This window comes from Protobothrops mucrosquamatus, unplaced genomic scaffold, assembly GCF_001527695.2.
Source record: "Protobothrops mucrosquamatus isolate PMUCROS unplaced genomic scaffold, P.Mucros_1.0 scaffold2, whole genome shotgun sequence".
NCBI lineage: Eukaryota > Metazoa > Chordata > Lepidosauria > Squamata > Viperidae > Protobothrops > Protobothrops mucrosquamatus.
Genome location: NW_015386389.1, coordinates 1152013 through 1176238, shown reverse-complemented (window position 1 = coordinate 1176238; position 24226 = coordinate 1152013). Strand labels below are relative to the sequence as shown.

Here is a 24226-nt window from a genome sequence, read left to right as displayed (position 1 = left end):
TTTCTTTCCTTCCTCCCTCCCTCCCTTCACTCTCTTTCCTTCCTTCTCTTCCTCCTTTTTTTCCTTTCTCCCTCCCTCCCTCCCTCCCTTCACTCCTTTTCTTTCTCCTTCCCTCCCTTCCCTCTCCTTCCTTCCTCCTTTTCTTTCCTTTCTCCCTCCCTTCACTCCTTTTCTTTCTCCTTCCCTCCCTTCACTCTCCTTCCTTCCTCCTTTTCTTTCCTTTCTCCCTCCCTTCACTCCTTTTCTTTCTCCTTCCCTCCCTTCCCTCTCCTTCCTTCCTTCCTTCCTTCCTTCCTTCCTTCCTTCCTTCCTTCCTTCCTTCCTTCTTTTCTTTCCTTTCTCCCTCCCTCCCTCCCTCCCTCCCTCCCTCTTTCTTCTCTCCCTCTCTCCCTCCCTTCCTTCCTAGCCTCAAAATGCCCAGGGCAGGCTGTTAAATCCTCCCTCTCTCCCCCCCCCAGGTCTGTCTCTCTGTTACTGCTGTGTTTTGCTTTCCCTTCTCAATTACAGGGTTGTTAATTGCAGCTCCTATCAGTTCGTTCTCTCTCTCTCTCTCTCTCTCTCTCTTTTTTTTGGGGGGGGGGAACGATTTCAGCAGAGGAGGTAGTCCAGAGTGAATATTCCCTCTAGGGCTTTACATCAGCTTACGACCACAGTGGAGCCCCAAATATTAGGTTGTCAAGCAAGATGATTGTCGAGGCCCCAATTTTACGACCCTTTCTTGCCTCCCCTTGTTAAGCGAACCCCTGTAATTGTGAAGCTGACAACACGGTTGTTAAATGAGTTATTTATATAATTCGGTGTCCTTTATAAAGCTAGTCCTCAACCTTACGACCACAATTGAGCCCAAAATTTCTGTTGCTTATCAGGACAGTTGTCAAGGAATATGGACCCACAGTGATTGAGTCACTAGAGTTAAGTTAGCAATATGGTGGTTAAGTGAATCTGGGTTCCCCCTTGACTTTGCTCGTCAGAAGGTTGCAAAAGGGGATCAACCTGAACCCCGGGACATGACAACTGTCATAAATATGAGTCCGTTGCCAAGCATCTGTGAATTTTGATCATGTGACTATGAGGAAGCCGCAACGGTTGTAAGGGTGAAAACTGGTCATCAGTTGCTTTTTTTCAGTGCCATTGTAACTTCAAACAGTCACTAAATGAACTGTTGTAAGTTGAGGACTATCAGTATTAACTATCCGAGTTTCCAGCCTGGGGAGGTGTTGTGCAAGCCTACTTGGTGTTGCTAATGGATGGGTCACTCACATACAGATTAATATATATATGCCATGCAAGCAGACCTATTATCAGCTGGGCCGGGTTACCCTTGTGCGCAGTTTTATGTAGCATTTGCGTAGCTGATTTATGAAAACAAGATAGCAACAGAACAACCTTTGAGTTGAATCCAACCAGTTAGTCTCTGAGATGGACCAATATCAATCTTTCTACTTTGATAGAATCACACCAATATAGCTTTATGAGAAAAGTAGGTGGTTTATTTTAATTTCAAAATTTGGTTAATACTGTTGATTTCAACAATATATTGGGTAGTGTTTCTGATATATTAACCATACACTGCAACTTGAGCCTTGTGAATGTTCTCTGTTTCAAGGAATATCCCCTGTTGTTGTTCTAGAGAGTATCCTAAGCTTATATATTATTTGGTAAAACAACTCCACAGCTGTATTGATGTCCTCTTAAAAGGATCCAGGTAGCCCAACACTAGTCAGGAAGAATGTCGATACATAATTTATATAAGATTCTGGCTAAACTCCTTAAGGGACAAAAGTTTTTTTTTCTCTACATATTTTTTTAAGAAAAATCTGCAAACTGGCATAAATGCTTAGTATAAAAGTTGTATGGGGTGTGGGTTTGAGTTGCCCCCTCTTCCTAAACAACAACCTAATATTTTATTAGTTTCACTCTTTGAAATGATAAGCTGTGTGGTCCCCTTTAATTCTTAACAATGTGTATTTGCTGCCTCACTTTGTGGCTATGTTAGTATGTTAAGTATGGTTTGCTGTGCAAGTCATAGGAGTTTCATTATGTTAAACCATATTTCACATATTTGGCTAAGCCAGAATCAAACTAAATTATTTTTAGGACCTTTTTTGAATCCAATGATCCTGCTTAGAAATAAAATGTTCTTTAAACATACCATGTAAATGCCTGCTGATGCTTTCCTTATAAGTTTCTTTCTTTTAAACGTTGACATATGTAACAGATATATGGTCTGAGACAATGAAAGTAAATGCTATAGATACATTTCAGTATATGTGAAATATAAATATATTTTTTTACACATATTAAATAATACATGCATATAATATAACATGCGTAATGCAGATCCTCTGTTTATATAGATTTGTAAGTTCAACAACTCTTACATATTTCTCTTTTATAAATAGAATCATTTCAGTGCTTGTTGAAATACACAATTTCCTGCCCAATGAACTGCTGCTTTGAATAGATAATACTTGTTTTTCCTGGGAAAATGTAGGTGGTAATTTCCTTATTCAGCTGGGACCTTGTAGTGCTTCCATAGGGACCGAAGTCTACCTCCTGGAAAGGATTTGTAATGCTGACTTCAAAAGGAAATAGAGAAAGGAAACTTGAATGTTTCTTCATGTCTGATTTTAGGTGTCATATTTGCATTTCAGTTGCTTCAGTTTGTACTTCACTGAAAATAAAGAAGTTGGTAATATGCTGACATGGTTTAAAATCCAACGGATGATGCACAGTGCATAGTAAAGGTCATTTATAAAGAGAAAATGCTGTATTTAAAAAATCATGGCTCTCCATAGTTTGGAGGATGAAATTCTATCTGCTAATATTCCATTTTTCAAATTTAATTTTTTTGACAAAATCCCAGGTAGGATCATCTAAATCTTGTAGGATCAGCTTATGCACAGTACTGATGGAACTGACTCTTAATAAAGCTGTCAAGCTGTTTAAACCCTAAATTTGCCTTCATTTGTGTTTAAGTCCTATTCAGCCTGCAGCTTTACTTTGAGGTAAAAGAACCCTAAACAGTTTAACATTTAAATGCTACATCCTGTTTTTAAGGTAACCAGGTGAACATTTCAGAGGTTATGACATTCTTAATGGAAAAACTTTCAGAAGTTGTGATTGTGTTGGGTGATTGCGATTGTGATTGTCTTGGGTGGTGAAAGCTAATATGAGATTCAAAATCACCATTGGAGGAACAGAGGAAAATGATTTGACTTACTTCTCTCTCACAAATTTCAAATTGAGGACATACTGTACCAGAGGGCTTTGAGTGAATATGAATTAAGACTTCCACTGCTTCCAACTTGTATTGGATAAAAGATATTTGTGAAGGATCAGTCAATATTGTGCTACCAACAAATTTAGTCTTACTGCTGTATTAAGAATTTGTATAAGCTTTACCTCCAAAATTTCTATTTCTTATTGCTGTGCACTGTTGTGATGAGAAAGCATTGTGATTAGCAGCTGGTTTCCTAGAAAAGATAATCAGTTTGTTTACTTTTGGCTTAAGACTGTTTATACCAGGCAGATTGGATTTGTAATTTACAGTTTATGTATCATTTAACAACAGCATACCAACTGGGGCCACGTTGTTCATATCACATTATTATAGTGTCTACAATGCAATCTTTATTATGGTTAGTGATTGGAGCCCCATTTGCGTAAATATTAAAAGTGGCTAGAATCTAAAAAATATTTATGTTCTTGTTTAAGGCCTTATGATATTATGGTGTTCCATTAAAGATCTTACGAGATTTCAGCAGTTATGGTGAAGAGGATGCCAGGCCAGTGTACAAATGCTCACCATTCTTGACTTGCCCTTAGTACAGTAATAACTATCCAAGGTCTTCCAATAATTTCTTTGATCCGATCCAGCTGGCTGACTAAATGACTTCTATTTATCTCAGTGTTGCAAAGTATTATGTCTTCTAGTCTGTTTTCTTCTTGCATTATATCACTGTTTACCACTTTCACTTCATTGTCCACTCCAGGTTCACTAAGCTTGCAGGTTGACACTAGCTTGGTATTTACCATTGTCCTGGCTTTTTTCTTTCCATTTCACTTTTACTAGCTGTTCTACGTCTTCTTCAATTAACAACTTACTTCCTGTTCATTTGGCATTTCTCTTTGGCACTCTCCGTAAGCAGCCCTTTCTAATCTTCAAACTGATAAATCACAAGTTCATTTTTCTCTTTTTTCATTAATCAGTAATGTAGTTACTGATCTTTCCGTAATCAAACAAGTAAATTTTGCCGTCTCTGTGAGTTCTGTTATCTTCATCACCAATCCTCTGATATGAACAAGGATGTCAGCGATGATAACTGTTCAGATTCTACCTAGCTGTGAATTGTGACATTGCTCTGACCTTATTTAAAGTATTTTTTTTTTTCATTTTCATCATCTGCTTATATTCCTGCATTTGAAAATACCTGCAAATGAGATCTTTTCTTGCTTGATTAGTGGAGTCGTGTATCTGCTTACCTCATGTCAGTGTTGCTTAAGGCTTTCATCCTTGCTCTTTCTCTCCCTGTGAGGATAATTTATTCTGAAAAATCACTTGAATCTTTTCATCTTTGCCATGTTGATATCATGCTGGCTCTCCTGATTTCCTTAATTTTCTAAATTTAACCTGCATTTTTGAATATGGTACTTCACTAACTTTCAAAGTATGTGCCTGGAAGTGCACTGACTGATTAGAATAGAATAGGAAATAGAAAACGGTTGGAAGGGACCTTGGAGGTCTTCTAGTCCAACCCTCTGCTCGACAGGAGATCCTATACCATTTCAGACAAATGTGTTGTCCAATCTTTTTTTGAAAACATCCTGTGATAGAGCACCCCAGCTTCGAGAGGAAAGCCATTCCATTGATTAATTGTTCTCACTGTCAGCAAATTTCTCCTTAATTCTAAGTTGGAGCTCTCTTAATAATGTTCTACCCCGTTACATCTTATCCTGCCCTCAAGTGCTTTAGAGAAGGGGCTGACCTCTTTCTGTCTGTGGCAGCCCACAAATATTTGAAGAGTGCTACAGGGCTGTGGAGTCGGAGTCGGAGTCGAGGAGTCGGAGTCGGAGGAAATTTTGGGTACCTGGAGTCGGAGTCGGAGTCGGCAAACAATGCACCGACTCCGACTCCTACTAAATTTAGATTGGAATTAAAAAAAAAAGCAAGTTTAAATGTCCCAATTCACAAAAAGTTATAATTAATGACTTCTCTACTGTAAGAANTGCAGTGCCTCACGTAACCGCAAAACGAACACGTTAAGTGACCGTGAAGAAGCATGCTTTTCATGTGCATGGAATGTATAAAATACATTTGCATATTAATACAGAGGAGTCGGAGTCGGGGAGTCGGAGTCGGAGTCGGAAGTACAAAAAACTGAGGAGTCGGAGTCGGAACATTTATCTACCGACTCCACAGCCCTGGAGTGCTATCAGGTCACTCCTGGTCCTTGTCTCCATTAGATTAGACATAACCTGATCCCTCAACTATTCATAATATGCCTTAGCCTCCAGTCTCCTTATTATCTTTGTTGCTCTTCTGTCCTCTTTCTAGAGTCTCAACATTTTTTTTGTATCATGTTGACAAAAATTGGATGCAGTATTTCAAATGTGATCTTACTAGTCCAGTATAAAGTGGTACTATCACTTCATGTGATCTTGATACTATCCCTCTGTTGATGCAGCCCAGGACTGTATTGGCTTTTTTTTGGCAGCTGCAGTCCACTTCTGGCTCATACGTACATGGTTGACCCTAGGACTCTTATATCCCTGTCACAATAATTACTATTTAGCCAGGAACCACCTATTTTATTCCTGTGTATTTGGTGTAAGACCTTGCTTTTCCCACCTCCTGTTATTAAATAGTACTTTTCCATCTTCCGTTTAGACAACAACAGAATAACAAATAACTAATTGTTGATTTTTATGCAGTCTGTATTTATGTAGGTTGAATTAGGTTTTCAAAAGAAACAAGAACTTTCTACACATGACTGTTTTAAAGTACTCTTGGCATTACTAATCCAGATATTCCTGTCATTCTAAGATCTTCCATTTCTCCAACTTTGCTATCCCAGTTTCTTTTTGTTGTTGTGCATATCATGCCTGTTGAATTTTTCCACAGAAATAGTATCATTTTCTTTTTGATCCATCACTGGCAGTTATAGTTGCCTAATGTTGACATTTAATGGATATCCATTATTTCCAACAGATTTAATCTGCTTATTGAATTTTAATCAAGTAAATATTTAGTTTTTAGTGTCGTTTTTAGTGTCTGTCCCTTCATATTCTTTTATAGTTGGACAGTTTCATCTTATCATTAGAGATTTAGATTTATGTGATTTATTCTTGTCCAGGCGTCCCCAATCCCCAGTCCATGGACCGACACTGGTCCATGGCATGCCAAAAAAACCGGGACACGCAAAGAAGCGAAGCCCCATACGTGGGATGCAGGCAGCATGTGAAACCACATCCCCTCCGGTCCATGGAAAAACCCCTCTCCACGGAACAGGTCCCTGGTGCCCAAAAGGATGGAGACCACTGTTCTAGTCCACCCAATTTCCCCCCCCCCCTAAAATGTACAGTTTGATAACCTTTATACCCATTTTGCTTAAATTAAGTTTTATTTCATTCACGCTTATTCATGTTTTAATATATTGTAACCGGGTGAACAGTTTTTACATGTACTATCAGTGACCAGACTTCCTTAGGTCTGTTTTATTTCTGTTTGCAAGCAAACATCTTAATCTCAAATATTAACATTGCTATGGGAAGGAAGCAAATTGTCAGCCCAAAAATGACACAATGAAATCCAATCGAGCTCAGTTCTTTATTTGCTTATATCTCATGTACAGAATCTTCCTATAGTAAAGCTATAATCTTATAACCTAATAGATATACTCTTGAGTGATTATAGGGTATGGTTCCCCTGAAGCTCTTCCTCCCTCCCCTATCCAGTTCAAGATGGCACAGACCCTTAATTTGAACTTTTCTCTGGAATGTGCTGTCTCCTCTCCACAAAACCACAGTGTTCCTGCTGAAATCTCTCCCCTCCTTCTCCAGGTGCGTATTTTATAACACAAATGCCCTATTCTGCATCTCCATCCTATCAGCTACATTTTTAAACTTTTGATTGGTTTCTATCGCTACAGCAAAAGAATTGTCATAGTGTAGAAAGCAATCTGTGTTGACTTTCCCTTTTATTATATCATTCTAGATACATTGTAGAATGTAGCTCCACAAAGCAAGGAACATTTGAGATAGCCAGATACATTGTAGAATATGTTTGGACAAAGTAAGGGGAGTTGAAGATAACTGGCTAATTTATTCCAGCAATGTCTTGTTTTTATTATGACTGCTTCTGAGTCAGATTTTGAACAGAATTCAGTTGTCAAGTGACGTTAAGTGGAAAATGTAAAACGTTAAAACTGTTTAAAAAAAAACAGAAAAACATTCAGCAAAATCTGCAGTGGAAAATAAACAAAAAAGTAGAAGCAATTAAAAATAAATTAAAAACCCATATGAGACATATAAAGTTACACAATTATACCTTCAGGATCTCTGGCCATTGGTGAGGATACTGGGAGTTGTACATAACTCTAGAGAAATTGTAGTCATTTATCATTGCTCGATAGAATCAGCACATTGAAATGTATATCAAAATAAATTAGCAGCCTCTACAGAGACGAAATTGGTGTAACATTGTGAGTTTTAAAAAATACCAAAAAGATATCTGGATAGTCCATTCTCCTACAATTGCAGGTTCCAAGCAATATTCAAAAATAACCTCATAACCTCAAAGCAAATTAAAATATTCCAAATTTGAAAAATAGACATGGTAAACTTTGTCAACAGCATAATCTAAATAGTATTGTTTGCATTATCAAGCTTCTTCAAGTTTCAAATAATCCAAGCAGCTTTCTAATGTAGGTCTTCCACTGAAAAACTAATGATAAGATAACTGACCAGAATGCTAATGGAAGCTCTTCAGAAGATTTTCCTTTTCATTTATAGAAGAATAATTTATGTTCTTTGTTTAAATTCAATGTTACTTAGTTAGATGACTCATTGTAAAGTATAAATGATTAAGTATTTGAGTTTTATGGAAGACTATGATGCTGTAGTGGAAGCTGCAGGCTCCGACATAGAATACATATGTCCTCATTTCAACTTCAGTTCAAAATTTCAGAAGAGGAAAAAACCCACTTTGGCATGCACACAGAGAATTTGATACTCCAGCCCTTGCTTCTTCTCCTAGATAAAAGGAAAAAAATAATAATTGGGTCCTTTTAAAGCAAAAGGTTCTCCTTTTAAGTTGCAGTCCAATAGGAAGAATATTCATTTACCTGAACTAATGTTGACAGCTTGCATTTTATTCTATGAAGTTAAAGAGGAGCATATTTTTTACTGTTTTTTTTTTTTGTTGTTAAAGCCCGATTTACTCTTTCATGAGTTAGTGTCTATCCCCCAAAACAGAGGTGAATCCTCTTGGAAAATCCTATCCAGCTAGGAGGCTGAGTTATAGAAATCTTCCTCTCCCCCCCCCCCAGTTTTAATTTTCAGAAAGAAATTTCAAGATATAAAAATCCTGTCCCCCTTAAACACTTTGGAATTTGGGGGACTTTCAGAGTAAGGCACCCCAGAAGGGGGCAACAGGGAAGATAGGTGGTAGCAGCAGGGATTTCCAAATTGCTGTCCCAATACTGAAGGCAGGGCCAGAATATAAAAATCCAGATGGTTTTGAGGAAAAGAGTTTTGAGGCCCACACCTACTATTCAGTATATTAGACCAGTGGTTCTCAACCTTTTTAATGCTGTGACCCCCAACCGGTCGTAAGTCGAGGACTAAACCGGTCGTAAGTCGAGGACTAAACCGGTCATAAGTCGAGGACTACCCAACCGATCGTAAGTCGAGGACTTTTCCTGCCCGGGAGTGCTGCGCATGCGTGGTTCCGCCCCCTGCGCCGGCCGAGGCGTAGCTGGCAAGCGGCAGAGACGGAGCAGGCCGACCACCAGCTGGCCCAGCTCAAGGGAGGTAAGGCACCCGCCGGAAAAGGGGAAAAAAATGGTGGACAGCCTTGCTTGGCGACCCCTGTGAAATGGTCGATCGACCCCAAATGGGGTCACGACCCATAGGTTGAGAACCACTGTATTAGACCCAGTCATACCACACTACAAGCAGCTTTTGTTTTATACAGCAGGGGTGAAAGGTGTGGTTCTCCCAAAGCTGAATTTAAATACTGCAGGTTTGGGTTTTTTTCTGGCTGGGCTTGCAAGTCCTGTTCATAATCATCTTGTCTCTTAGTTGTCGCAGAATAAGATGTCATGAAAATCATCTTAGGCCTTATTAACAAGCTTGACAAAATGATCCTGGTCAAAATAGTTTTGAATTTCTGATGTTGGGTGGGTGGGGAATCAAGTTCAGGGCTGATCCAGTATCTCTTAGACTTTCTGCTCTGCAATGTTTCTGGAGGACAATTTGGAATGAGTTTTCAAGGATCACAAATGATGGTTTGAGAACCTCTGACTCAGGAACATGTTTCTGTTCTGTTTCTTAAATCTTTTTAATTGCAGTTTGTTGGTAAGAATGCTGACCTCTCAAGTTACATCAGTGCTTTATTCTGAATTTTATATTCTCTGCCCTGTCTCTTTCTAATCAACCTTACTGATAGTCTTGTCCAACTAGGTTTAATTTCAAGGAACTCGTATCTAAAGAACATTGTTTCCTCTGTGTCTATTCTTTTTAAAGATTCATTTTATATTTCATTACAGTTTTTGTATTTGATACCTGTAACCTTAACAAAAGGTCATAATTTGAAGTATTTTGCATTTGCTTGTGATATAGAGATTAATCAAGTAGAAGGGGTTACCCATTCCTCTGGTTCTTTTTTTCCCAACCCAGTAGAATATTGGAAAGAATCTTTTAAAAGAGGTTTGAGAATCTGTCTATCTGCCTTTGCCAGGATAACTCACCTGAAAATAATGGAATGGACACAATTTTGTGGGCAGAGACAATTTTACAAAAGAAAAAATAGAGTTTAAAAGTGGTCTGGATCAGGTTGGTAGCTGTAGTGGTAGAAGCAGTTGATCTGCAGTTCATCAGGTTGCTGACTGCTCCTTGTTAAGGTCTCTTTTCTCTCTCCTAGTCAAATTGCCCAGAATACTGGACTGCTCTGGTACACAAATGCACACACACACAGATATAATACATTATTTTGTTGCACAGAGGAAAATGTAGACATGTTCCCTGGTACTACTGGTACAGTGGTAAAGAATTCCACAACATGTACTTTGCTTGCTATTTCTATCTTGTTTTGTCTCATTCTGTGTGTTTTGAAGTTTCTCCAGATCTATTACCAGAATCTGATCTCATGTGTTGTGAGGACTTCATAGGAAAAGAGGAAGAAAATATGTGAACTTAAAAACAGCTCCTTAGGTCTGTAACATGATCATTTGAATGGTGAAAATCATAGTCTCCTACTATGTGTGTTACATGGCCTTGCTCATTTTGTAGAATCAACCTGCTCATTTTGCCTTCCAAATATATTTAATGTGGTCCCCAGCTGCCAAAAAAAAAGAAGCTTGCCCACCTTTTAGCATAGCTGTTTAATCCTTGCCCTATTATCTTTTGCTGTCATGTGAAATCTGTTTTGTATTTAATTAAATTTGCTTCACGTGTATCTAATTAGATTTTTCCTAAGCAAACATATCTTGGCAAGCTTTAAAGTCAAGTTTCTATTCTCCCTTAATCACCTCAGAAACCCTTGTAGATTTCTTCTTCCCTGTCATGAGACTTTTATTTGGGAAGTGTTAAAATACGTGTTTCTATTTAATTGTGCAACTGTGGGCAATAACTTAACCTTCGTGAGTGGAGAGAGAATTGGTAACTGTCTAATTACTGGCAGGGCTTATGAATTTTGTATATTTGTGTCGAGTTTCAGTTTAGTATAGTTAGATAACTATGATAACGTAGATAACTTACCGTAATATGGTAAGTAAAAGTAAAGATTTCACTAGAGTTATCTGTTTACCTTTCTGGATTCGTTGTCCCTTCAGGCAATCCCTCATGCCCTGGTCACCTCATGGCTTGATTACTGCAATGCACGCTACAAGGGCTTGCTCTTGAATACCACCTGTAATTTCCAGCTGGATCAAAATGCAGCAGCATGAGAGGTAATGGGCATTCTTCAATATGCCCATGTAAAACCTCTGCTGCATGAACTGCACCGATTGCCACTTGCTTTTGAGTGCAATTCAAGTATTGGTTGCTACCTATAAAATCTTTCACGACATAGGGCAGTGGTGGCAAACCTATGGCACGCGTGCCAGAGGCGGCACTGAGAGTCCTCTCTGTGGGCATGCGCAGTCGCTCCCCCCACGGCCCCCTCCTCACCAGCAGCCCCCCCCCCAGAGGAGAGTCGTCCCCAGGCAGGGCCCGTGCAGAACAGCACAGCCAAGGATATGGCAGCCAGGCAGCTGGGTCAAGACTTCGCCCTTGTGCCCAATCGCGTGCAGATGATGCTGTGGGTGGAGAGCATGGCCACCATGATGCTTCCAGGCCGCCTGGGAGATCTGCGGCTGGCCGTGGAGGTGGTGGGTGGCCCTGCGGGCGGGCGGAGCAGTGCAGGTGGTGGGGAAGTGTGGGGCAGGGCGGGGTGCGGGGTGGTTTTGGGGCACTCGGTCTCTAAAAGGTTCGCCATCACTTGTTTACTTGAGGGACGGCCCATCTCCCATTGTATCTGATTGGCCAGTTTGATGTGGTAGAGTTGATGTGCCCTGGGTTCCGCTGATCAAACAATGGCATCCACTGCTTCCCTGGAGCTGTGGCTGATGAGTCTTAGATTTTTGGCGTGAGGGGTTGTTGATTCTAGGGATCTTTCTTCCTAATCCCAGTTTTCTGACTCCAGTCTGTCAAGATTATCACATCTGCAATTTTGCAGATTTGGTTTCTTTTTGGGACAAAGAGACTTGGGGTGTGTGTGTTGGTTTCTACCTTTAAATCCTTTAGGGAAATATATTCTGTCTTAAATATTTCCAAAAATATTTCTTTCTCTGGGGGGGGGGGGGCTGACTTCCCACACTTTGTACAGTCATTAAATGAAAGGTCGTAAGTGGAGGACTGCCTGTACCTGGTCATGCTGGTAAAAGAAGCAGAGGTGAATGAAACAAAAGAACAAGGAGAGTAAATCTAGCCCTCTCACATCACATCTGGATGTATCCATCGTTATTTAGTATTCTGTGTGAATGTCTTTAAATTCAGTCCTTTTATCCGGAATGCTATAGGGCAGGGGTCCCCAACCTCCAGTCCGTGGACCAGTACCGGGCCGCGGCATGCCAGCAACTGGCCCGTACAAACAAGCAAAGCCCCATCCATGAGATGCAGGCAGCACACAAAACCACACACCCTCCGGTCCGCGGAAAAACCTCTCTCCACGGAACTGGTCCCTGGTTCCCAACAGGTTGGGGACCTCTGCTATAGGGTCTCCTGCTTGAGGGTCCTTTGGGGTTGTTCTATGCGTTGTATTTATGTGGTGCCTGGTTGGGTGTGGCTTCTTATTGGATTGATTGGGGTGTTGATGTCGTTGGCTGTTGTGTAAGGACCCGCTTCAAAACCTCTTCCCAAGGAAGCAGAACTCCTGGAATGATTTCATCCCAAAAGGAACTTTTATTAGGAGAAGCTGACAGCAGGCACAGAAGGCAGGATCTGAGGGTTTCCTGCTCAAATCAATAGGTTAAAGGAGCAAAAAGTAAACCCCACCCCAATAGTTCTCTCCGGTCAGTTCAAACGAGGCAATCCCCAGGTGTCCGCTGTGGGAATGAGGCTGATAAGATTCTGTTCCCAAGGCTGTGAAAACTGTTGTTGAGTCTTCCACATCTTTTTTTCTGCAGAGAGATAAGCCAGATGCCCGCCCCAAATTGGCATCAAGGGGGAATCAGTTCAAAGAGCAAGCAGATAGAGCAGGGGTAGGCAACCTTGGCTCTTTTATGGCTCGTGGACTTCAACTCCCAGAATTTTTGAGCCAGCATGGCTCAGCATGGAAACTTCTCCCTTTCTCCTCAGCATGGCTGGCTCAGGAATTCTGGGAGTTGAAGTCCAGGAGTCATAAAAGAGCCAAGGTGGCCTAGCCCTGAGATAGAGGAAGCGGAGCAGCTAAGTGAATGGAAAAAGATACAAAACGATTCCCTCGAGCTTCCCCCCTCTCCCAGGAGAATGGCAGAACCCTCAGAAGGGAAAAGAAAAGACTGAACCAGCTAAAGTTCCCCTCCCCACTAAAGAAATGGGTTCTGACACATTGTTTCCTTGTGCTGCCAAGTTAAAATAGATGGTTAAAATCATCAAGTTGGTGTGACTTATTTTTTTGCATTGCTTTGATAGCAACAGGAGTTGTTTTTCAGACAATTTTACCCCGCCATTCTTTTTCATAGCACTGCTACCATGATTACCAGAAGGAAGATAGAATTTGAGCAATAGTATTTTCAAGGGGAACCATGTTCTACCAGTGAGCTGTAATCAGATTCAAGAATCAGTTGCAAGAAGGGAGTTAGATGCTAAACAGAGAAATCATTTTGAAATACTTTCTGCATTTAATTGTGGATTATCCCAGTGTACAATTAATATCCGGGAGAAAATGTACAACGTGATGAATATCGAAGGGCTGGGAGAAAAACTGTCACCCGTAATGCTTTTGATCTCCATCATAGTCAAGATGAAAGAAACACAGAACACTTAAGAGGAAGAAACACCCATATAACCCTTTTCTACTATGAGTGTCTGAGTGCTTGAAAGATAAAGTATTACTCTCTTGTTTATTTACAGCACAAATACTTAAGTACACATTATCTAGTCAAATGTCATATTGGGGTGCACATATTTTAATTCCATTTGTTTTTCTTTAAAGCTTCATAATGAAGATGATCCTGCAGAATCTACAGTTGAACAACCGTCCACTTCTACGCAAACTGCACCAGCTTGTCAAACAGAGGCATCTTCAGCTGAAGTGGATACTTCCCCTCCACCTTATTGTAGCATCGCTACAGAAGCAGCTGCACCAACAGGTACTGCCCTTTTCATGATTATATAACCACCCCAGGTATTTTTAGCAAATGCTGAAATAGTGCCACCAGCACTCCTATGGCCTGCTTCCGCTGACCTGCTTAAAGATGCTTTGCTCAATTCTTTCATCCAAAAGTCAAATGATTTTGTTTCACCTATCGGTACAAACAGGCTAAATTGGATTTCGTGCAATTAATTTGTCTGATTATGCCTTCCTCTCTATGCATTATGAGATTAGGGTTTTTAATTTAATTATACTCCAACTAGCTGTACCCAGCCACGCGTTGCTGTGGCTAAGTCTGGTAAAAGCGTGTGTTGCTTTTACGTCCAACAGATGGCGCTGTTTTTCAAAAAAAGCATGTTTTTACCTGTCACAAGTGTGACATCTATATATAATATAGGTATATAAAAACGCGCGTATTCGAATGCAACGTTGTATCAAAATTTCAAAGCAATCGGTGAAGAACTTTCGGAGATTTAAGATTTTGAACAAACGAACATTTACATTTTTATTTATATAGAAGAATAATCATACGATTTTTTTAAAAAAATCTTTGATTTAATTGATTTAATTTTATATAAGAATAATTGCATCAAAAGCAAAAGTGTTTTCTTGGTTTTAGGTAGTGCGTATGTGTACAAATGTGTACATACTATTTTGAAAAGACATGGGTTTCTTGTAAGGTAGGAAATGGGAATTGCAACTTGTAGAAAGCAGAACACGCTATCCAGGATTAGTACAATAATTAAACAAATATAATTTGGCAAATAAGAGCACGTTAATCTAGATCAGGGGTAGTCAACCTTGGCTCTTTTATGACTCGTGGACTTCAACTCCCAGCATTCCTGAGCCAGCCATGCTGGCTCAGGAATTCTGGGAGTTGAAGTCCATAAGTCATAAAAGAGCCAAGGTTGACTACCCCTGATCTAGATCATATAACTCACCAGTGCAAAAACATGGATGTAAGAATAAAGCAATAAAGCCAGTCTTACAATAATAAAAATGTAACACATACATTGAAGTAATAAAAAAAAATCTAATGGAATAAGTTGAAACATTCCTATGATTTTTCCCATTTGAAGTTAAACTCTTCGGGTGAGATCCATTTTGACCTCCATCCAGAAAACCAACCGCATGGGAGCAAACTTAGCTGTTCCATAATATTGGGCAGCCTCCTCTCTCTGCCTCCCCCACCCCTCCCGTGCAGTTTTATAGTACTGAAGAATTGCACACAGTGTTTCCCAGATAGTCATATTGGATTAGTTAGTTGATTCTAGTTGAAAAAGGTAGTTCCACACTCTGCTACATAGGACTTTAAACTGCACACAGAATTCTACTGTCACCCACTGCAAGGCATACAGCATAGATGTATTGTGCCTATAGCATTTAGTGCCAGGTAATATGCGGGCCACTCTACTTTAAATCAACATTTGTTTCAAACTGACCTTTAAAGGGAATGTGAAGCACCTTACAGTATCATAGCTGGTTAGGATGAAAGTGTGAGTTACTGTCACAAAGTCTTCTTTGCCTTCCCACGAAAGACTGTAGTGACAGTGTGCATCCAGTATAGCTAGACAAGATTCCTTTAGGCATAGCTTCCAATTGTTCATCGAGAAGTTGTTATTAATCCAAGACAATCCTAGGTCATAGACTGGCTTCCTCTAGAGCAGTGATGGTGAACCTTTTAGAGACTGAGTGCCCAAAAACCGCTCCAGCCCGCCCCTGCTCCACCTCCTGGCCTGCCCGCCCCACCCACAGGGCCACCCACCGTCTCCACGACCCACCGCAGCAGATTGCCCAGGCGGCCCTGCAGCACCATGGCAGCCATGCCCTCCGCCTGCTCCCCGCCCGGCTGCCATGTCCTTGGCTGCGCTGCTCTGTGCGGGCCACACCCGGGGGCAACGCTCCTCTGGGGGGGCTGCTGGTGAGGAGGGGGCTGCGGGGGAGTTGGGGCTAGGGCGATGGCGTGCATACCCACAGAGAGGGCTCTGAGTGCCGCCTCTGGCACGCGTGCCATAGGTTCGCCACCACTGCTCTAGAGAACTTGAAATTTGAATTTGAATTTGAAATGTATTTATTCGGTCAATGACCAGCAACATCAAACAACAAAACGAGCAATAAAAAACAGGAAACACAACCAGGATCAAGCAAGAGAAGCAGGTGCAGCCACATACCAGCAGCTGCAAAACAAATCAAGCATGGTACACTCCAAACACCTCCACCACAATAACACCCTGTCCACCCATCCAAGCTTCCTCTTAGAGACAATGGCTGGCAGAGAACTGTGTTGAACTAACAGCAGCTTTGTCTTATCTGGATTCAGCCTCGGCTTGTTTATTTCCACCCAGATGAGTCTCTGTTCTTTTACAGAAGTGGAATCACCTAATGAATTTTACCCAGTGCCACCTCCGTACAGCGTAGCTACTTCTCTTCCCACTTACGATGAGGCGGAGAAGGCCAAAGCTGCGGCAATGGCAGCTGTTGCAGCAGAAGCAGCAACCCACAGAGTGAGTAAGCAGATTGTGCTACGTAAATGTACCCTTTGGAAACTACACTACACAAGTCTGCCTTTTGTACGTGCCGTATTAAGTCAAGTCCCAGTTCTTCTTAATGTTTGCATAGGGTTTTTTTAAAGGATATATATATTTGTTATTTAAGTCTGGAGGCTTTTAATTATTTCAAAACTTGATTGCCAAAAGGTAGACCTCAGACTTTGCACAACAGTTAAGCAAGTAAAATATACAGGTAGTCCTCGATTTACGGCCACAATTGAGCCCCAACTCTCTGTTGCTAAGCAAGACAGTTATTAAGTGAGTTTTGCCCCCTTTTTACGACCTTTCTTGCCACAGTTGTTAAGTGAATCACTTTAGTTGTTTAGTGGGTAACACGGTTATTAAGTGAATCTGGTTTCCCCATTGACTTTGATTGTCAGAATGTCACAAAAGGGGATCATGTGACCCCGGGACACTGCAACCGTCATAAATACGAGCTGGTTGCCAAGCATCTGAATTTTGATCACGTGACCGTGCGGCTGCTGCAATGGTCGTTAAATGTGAAAAACAGTCCTAAGTCACTTTTTTCAGTGCCATTGTAACTTTTTTTTTATTAAAAGTTTTATAAAGATTACAATATTTTCCCCCCTTCCCACCCCCAAACCCCCCCTCCCACCCCACTTCCCAGAGCTATTCACAGGGTTAACAAATAATAATCATAATCTAAATAACATTAACCAACTATTAAATTACCAAATCTATAAAGCACTTTAACTCCCTTTTTAGATAATTTAAGTAAATTAAAGTTAAATACAGTAATGAATAATTGTAACTTTGAACGGTCACCAAATGAACTATTGTAAGTTGAGGACTACCTGTATTTAGAAACTCAGCCAAGGCGGTGGCTTTTTCCAGACTTTGGCATGCAGCAGTAGCAGCTTTTCCCCCCCTGATTCCTGATAGATTTCTAGTAGATATTGATGGGTTATGTTTAATCTGATGGTGTCACCCGTTAAAGTACCATATAGTTATGCTACCTCAGGTACTCAGCTTCCTAGGCTGCTAGCAGAAGAATTTATATAGGTTAGCCCCTCTTATTTCAGCTGTGATGACAGTTTCCAGGTTCTAATCTATAAATACTGTGCACAGTGTGTTAACAATAATATTTTTATGATGTATATTGTATACTGTCCAGGCAATCCAAGAAAGCATGTCATAATATGATATAATCTTGTATGGAGACCAGTAAGCAGGTTTTTAAAAAATATTTCATTATTACATTATATTCTGTTTATATTATATATACACTATTATTACATTATATTCTATTTTATGTAACCCTCTTGTACAAAAAAATGCAATGAGTCAGCTACGAAGGCTTGAGCAAAATTCACTATATGTGTTTATATAGGAATAATTTACTGTTAATTTTTTTTTCTTCAAAATTTGAATGACTGGGTTTCTATGTCCTTGATTTAACTTCATTGTTAAATTTTATTTAAAAATTAATTTACAGAGATAGAATGACTTGTACAGGATGATTTAACACACGTTTAGCTCTTCTGTCTTATTTTCTTTACATGCTTAGCACGGCCAATTTAGGGAGTCTAGGAGTCTGTTTGATGAAATATTCCTGAGTCCACCAGAGGTATGATTCCATTCTGTGAAGTTTAGATTTTGCAGTGAAGTTCATTTATGGCAGACATTAAAAAAAAAATCTTTTCCTTTTCTAAATAAACTTACCCTCTCAAATGAATTATAATACTTTCATAAAAGAAAGTGACCTACATTGCAAATCTGTTCATTTCTGTTTGGAAGTATCCTATTGCAGGGGTCCTCAACCTTGGCAACTTTAAGACTTGTGGACTTCAACTCCCAGAATTCCTCAGCCAGCTTCTGGGAGTTGAAGTCCACAAGTCTTAAAAGTTGCCAAGGTTGGAGACCCCTGTCCTATTGCATGCAGTAAGATTATAGTCCTAATAAAACGGAACACAGACACTGATGGATTATAATATCTCTTGGCTGCTATTTGCCTTTAAGGTTTTTTTTGTATTGTGTTTTTGACTGTTTTAATGGTTTTTATGATGGCTCGCCACCCAGACTCACTGGTTTCACATGGGCGGCTGTACAAATTGAATAAATCAATAAAATTGAAAATAAATAAATGACAAATGGCAGTCCCACACAGATTTATTTAGAAGTGAGCTGCACAGAGCAAGGTAGGGCATATTTCAAAACATTATGCATGTGTTAATTTTTGTTTATAAGGATATTTAGTTCTTTTAATTATGGAGAATAATTACAGAGGCATTTTGCTTAAAAGGCCAGACACCCTGAATGAGGTAGTGCAGGTCATTCACATTCTAGAGCAGGGGCGTCAAACTGCCGGCCCGCGGGCTGGACGTGTCAACATAGAAGCCCCGCCCACCCCATTGCCGGCAATGGCAAAACTGTCCTGATACGTTGCACGATGTCATGTGACGTCGTGAGTTTGACATGTCTTCTCTAGAGTGCTCCAAGGCACTCACGTATTTATCATATATGCTTTGCTTTGAATTTGATCTCCCAGAAATCCTTTGGGGCACTCATGCACCAACAACTTAAAGCAGCCATACCTTCTTTCAGAATGACAAGGTTGCCTTCAGCAACTATAAATTGTCCTTGACTTAATGACCACAGTCGAGCCCAAAATTTCCGTTGCTAAGTGAGAAAGTTAAGTGAGCTTTGCCCCATTTTACATTTTTTTCTTGCCACACTTGTTAAGTCAGGGGTTTTCAAACTTGGCCTTTTTATGACTTGTAGACTTCAACTCCCAGAATTCCTCAGCTAGCGTGCCGGGCTGAGGAATTCTGGGAGTTGAAGTCCACAAGTCATAAAAGGGCCAAATTTGAAGACCCCTGTGTTAAGTGAATCGCTGCAGTTGTTAAGTTGATTAAGTGACTCTGGCTTCCTCTTGACTTGGCTTGTCAAAGGGTCATGCAAGGCGATTACATGACCTGGGGACACTGTAACCGTCACAAGTACATGCCAGTTGCCCAGCACCTGAAGTTTGAGCAGGTCACCAGGGGAATGCTGCAACGATTGTCAGTGAAAAAACAATCATAAGTCGCTTTTGTCAATGCTGTTGTAACTTTGAGCAGTCACTGAACAAACCGTTGTAAGTCAATTACCTGTACTCTGTGACTCTTGGGAAGGACACAGGTGCTTTAAGAAGTTTCACACAGATGTTACATGATGCTTGAGCTGCCTTTTGGAGATCTAATTGAAAGTACTAAATAGTCCTAGTATTCATTTGTGTAGCATCTAAGAGCTAAGATTAGAGAGCTTTAAGTTTTAAGAGTTTAGATGCTGTATCCAGTACAGTGAGCAACTGAGCTCTGGATGAAATTGTGGGGGGAAAAAACCTATTCGTGAAAGCAAATAGGGTTTCCAATACATTAATTTTCTTCTGGGAGGCAATTTGAAGTATGAATTATACTTCTTTATTTTGTTTTATAATAAACCTTTTTTGTTGTGTTTGTGTGAATAAGTTATTAGTTGTTTATCAGAATAACAGATCAGATTCTACCATTCTGAAATACGTTAGCTTATTGTGTCCCATATTTGTTGGTCTTGGACTCTGCTGACTGGAATATTCAAGGAAAAATAGTGCAATGAAATTAAATTGCATATAAAAATAGTTTAACCGTTGATGGCTTTCCTGATGATGACTCATTACTTAATCTCAGTCATAAATGAATGCATCGTAGGATATCTGAATGTAAAGTTCAGATGTGTGTTTCTCATTCTTCTCACGTGGTTGTAATATCTGTGCATTATTCATACATTTCTCATGTAATTAGGATCAGCAGATTTAAAGAGTCATCATATATCAGGATGGGACTTTCAGTGATTGGAAATTCAGTGCTTTAACTCATTGTGTGACTATTGTTAAAAATAATTTAAAAACACACCCTCGCGAAATCATTATATTTTTTTCTATAAAAGAATTAACATTTGTTGGCATACAATTTTGACTACCTCAGCTTAGAGTACTCTAACCCAGATTTTGTGAAATCTTGTACATTTACCCCCTTCAAATGTGCATAACTTCAGGATTCTAGGGTTATAATTATTTAACAGGGAAATAGCCTGTTTAATTGCCTATATTGGTAAATAACTTTTAATGATGAGGTAGCAAGTTTTAAGCTTTAAATAAGTTTTAAGCTCTAAATAAAGATTTTGTTTGTTTCAATATTTTGGGAGTGTAGAAAGTGACACATGAATTTAATATACCTTAAAGTATACTACTTCAGCTTCTTGAAAGTCTTTTTTTAAGAAATAAACCTACTGTTTAAAAAGAATTCCCACTTAAAAAGAGACATACACTGAGTGGATTTTTTTTTAAATAGCATAACAACTTACCTTGTTTCAAAGGATAAGTGCATGCTTTGTAAATTAGTCTGCATAATTCTGCTGAGTATTCATCTGCATATTTGTATTTCAAATTTAAAAACAGGCCTCATAGAGATTATTTGGGAAGAGTGACAGCTTCCGTGTTGTGCTATAAATTTTAGTTCTTTGAAATGGTATGCAGATAAACTGCTTTACACACTTTATAATGGTGTAGGCAAAAAAAAATATTGAGAGTCTGCCTAGACAACTTCATGTAACAATTTTTAGGATGTTAGCTCCCTCTGGCGTTTGAATATCAGCAAAGCATTAATTTTAGAATGCTTTTAGTACTTTGTGGATTGAATATTGTGATAGTTTACTATTGTTGCATGTTTGGATGGCCATATGCTGCATGTCTCAATAGTTTCAAAATTGGGGGCTGTAAAGTGCTAGTGAATTGTCAGTTGTATACTTACTTTATTTTGTAATTTATCAATGTTATGAAATTCTGAAGTATCACATCCTTCCCACATGGATCATTTGCACAGCCCCACTATGGCCAATATATATAAAACATTTGGGTTTCATGGTTAGTTCATTATTGGTTTGCATTATAAATATATTTTCATTAATCAATAATCCTTTGTATCTTTAAGAATGATCTTAGCCTCTCTTTGAATATATTGTTTGAACAATATATACACACATCTAGTAATGAAATATTAAGACAATATATAAACATCAAGTATTAAGAATAGAAAGCGTAGATATTCTTATATTCTTACTTGCTTTCCATTAAATATTATAGAAAAATGTTAATTGAATGGATCTGGTGAAATACTCTGCCAGTGGACATAACATTAGGGCAAAATAAAATAAATAAATAAATAATAAATGTGCTATAAATGGTAGCCAGTCATTGCACCTTATAAATATACATGCCTTTTTTGAATGGAGTAAATGAAACTCATGATTATACTATGGATTAGTCATTCCTTCCTGCTTTCACATATAAAAAAGAAATATTTCAAGTCACAAAATGACAACAATTAAAGTGTGTTGTTTTTAAAAGTCTAGTGACTGGCGTGCCGTTGGTTGAGGAAACCAAGAGAATCTTTTATTCCCTACCCCATAATGTTCCTGAATGGAATGTCCCAAGAAAAGAAACATTATACATAATGAAAGATATTTACCTGCAGAGAATCACACAATATTCTGGAAATAGAATGACTTTCTTAGTTACCAAGAGACACTATCAAATACATAGTCCCAAAGGTGCTTTTTTTCAAAAGGCAACTGGACTTCGTTTTTCCTTGAAGATGTTTCGCTTCTCATCCAAGAAGCTTCTTCAGTTCTGACTGAATGGTGGAGAATGGAATGATTTATATTCCTTGCAGTCATCTGGTCATTAGCACTCTTTCTGAGAGTCGTTGAGGCCATTTGGAGGTTTCTCTGTGTCCTCAGTGTCAAAGCTGGGATTACGGGAGAAGGGCGGTATATAAATTAAATTATTAAATTAAATTAAATTAAATTAAAATCGAATAACAAAATAACATGCAATTTACCCTCCATGTTTCTCATTTTGCAGTGCCTCAAGGGCTGCTGTCTATTATAACTGTGGCTAGCACAATAACTGGTAATAAGAGATGTGCTCCATAGAAATGATCTTTAGATAAGGACTGATTAAGGAAACTCCTAAACCTTCTATTTTTTTTTTTAAAAAAGATAAAATCTCCTTTGAGTTCCACTCCTAGGGACTTCGGGTGGTGGCAACAGTACAAAAATAGTTTGTAATTGCCTTTTTCCAAAGTTTTTAAAACTTGGAAAACTGGTATTTTTACCAGTCTCCAATTCAATGACTACTCAGGCCTGATCCTGTATATTACATCCAGATTCTGCCAAAGTAAGTAAAATGTTCTAACAGGCAAGCATGGGATTTCCACATGCTAGGTCAGTGATGATGAACCTTTTAGAGACCGAGTGCCCAAAAACTGGCCCCACCCCCACTCCACCCCCTTGCCCCGCCCCCACTCTGCCCCCCCATCCCCTGTCCCGCCTGCCCGCAAGGCCACTCACCGCCTCCAGGGCCCGCCGCAGATCGCCCAGGCAGCCCAGCAGCACTATGGCAGCCACACCCTCTGCCCGTGCCCCGCAGCATCAACTGTGCATGATGGGGCATGAGGGCAGAGTCTTGTCTACGCTGCCTGGATGCCATGTCCTTGGCTGCACTGCTCCGTGTGGGCCACGCTCGGGGGCGACTCTCCTTCAGGGGGGCTGCTGGAGATGGGGTCGCGGGGGGAGGTGAGGCTGGGGCAACGGCACGTGTGCCCACAGAGAGGGCTCCGAGTGCCGCCTCTGGTACCCGTGCCATAGGTTCACCACCACTGTGCTAGGTAATTTTAGATTAGTCAAGGAGAGGGAAAGGCCACCTAAAGACCGTTTCATTAAAAAAAATGAATACAAACAAATAAAAATAAATAATTTAAAAAGACATAAATTAGAAAGAAAAAAAAACTCAAAAGGCAAACTCGATGGACTCTCTGCCTTCAAGTTTTCTATGTTTCTACCATTTTTACTCATTATGACTTAAAAACTGGGGCATATGGCTGCTGATAAATACAACATAAGATACATTTTGAAGATGTATTGTTGATTTGATTTTAATGAAGGGTTATGACAATTTACATCTTAACTGGATAGCCGAAATACATCCCTTTCATAATGCATCCTTGATTTCATACATAGATTCCTACTCCTGCAAAAAGTTGTGGTTTACAAAATCTTACTCGTTATCGTTCTGTTAAAATGTGTTTGTTGTCCGCTGTTAAAATGTGTTTCTTGTCCTCTTAAAGGAAGAAGAATATCCCCCAAGAGATGACTTCAGCGATGCAGACCAACTCCGTGTGGGAAATGATGGCATTTTTATGTTGGCTTTTTTCAGTCAGTAATTTTTCTGTTATTGCTTTTAAGTTATTTTTATTTAAAGCAGAATATTTCTCTGTTGGGGGATACATGTACATGCCCTACTGATAGAAAGCAGAAGTGCTGATAGGATAGGGCAGAGGGTTTGAGAAAATGTGATTGTCTTTGCTGAAAATGCTGAAAATGTACCGTATATTCCGGCGTATAAGACGACTGGGCGTATAAGACGACCCCCAACTTTTCCAGTTAAAATATAGAGTTTGGGCTATACTCGCCGTATAAGACTACCCCTGTTCCAATGCACACCAAATAAAAATTAAAAAACATCAGATTTGATTTCAATATGGTAATTTTAATTCAGATGCTTATGACATGCAGGTACTTA

The 24226-nt window shown here is 39.6% G+C and overlaps 1 protein-coding gene across 1 annotated transcript in view; it reads left to right on the top strand.

Annotated features, from left to right (window-relative positions):
• Positions 1-24226, top strand: part of NDFIP2 (Nedd4 family interacting protein 2) — a 54127-nt gene that overhangs the window by 19812 nt on the left and 10089 nt on the right. The window contains exons 3-6 of the mRNA XM_015832323.1: positions 13898-14054; positions 16424-16560; positions 18134-18193; positions 23772-23859. Coding sequence (XP_015687809.1) covers positions 13898-14054; positions 16424-16560; positions 18134-18193; positions 23772-23859 — 442 coding nt within the window. The remainder of the gene's footprint in view (positions 1-13897; positions 14055-16423; positions 16561-18133; positions 18194-23771; positions 23860-24226) is intronic.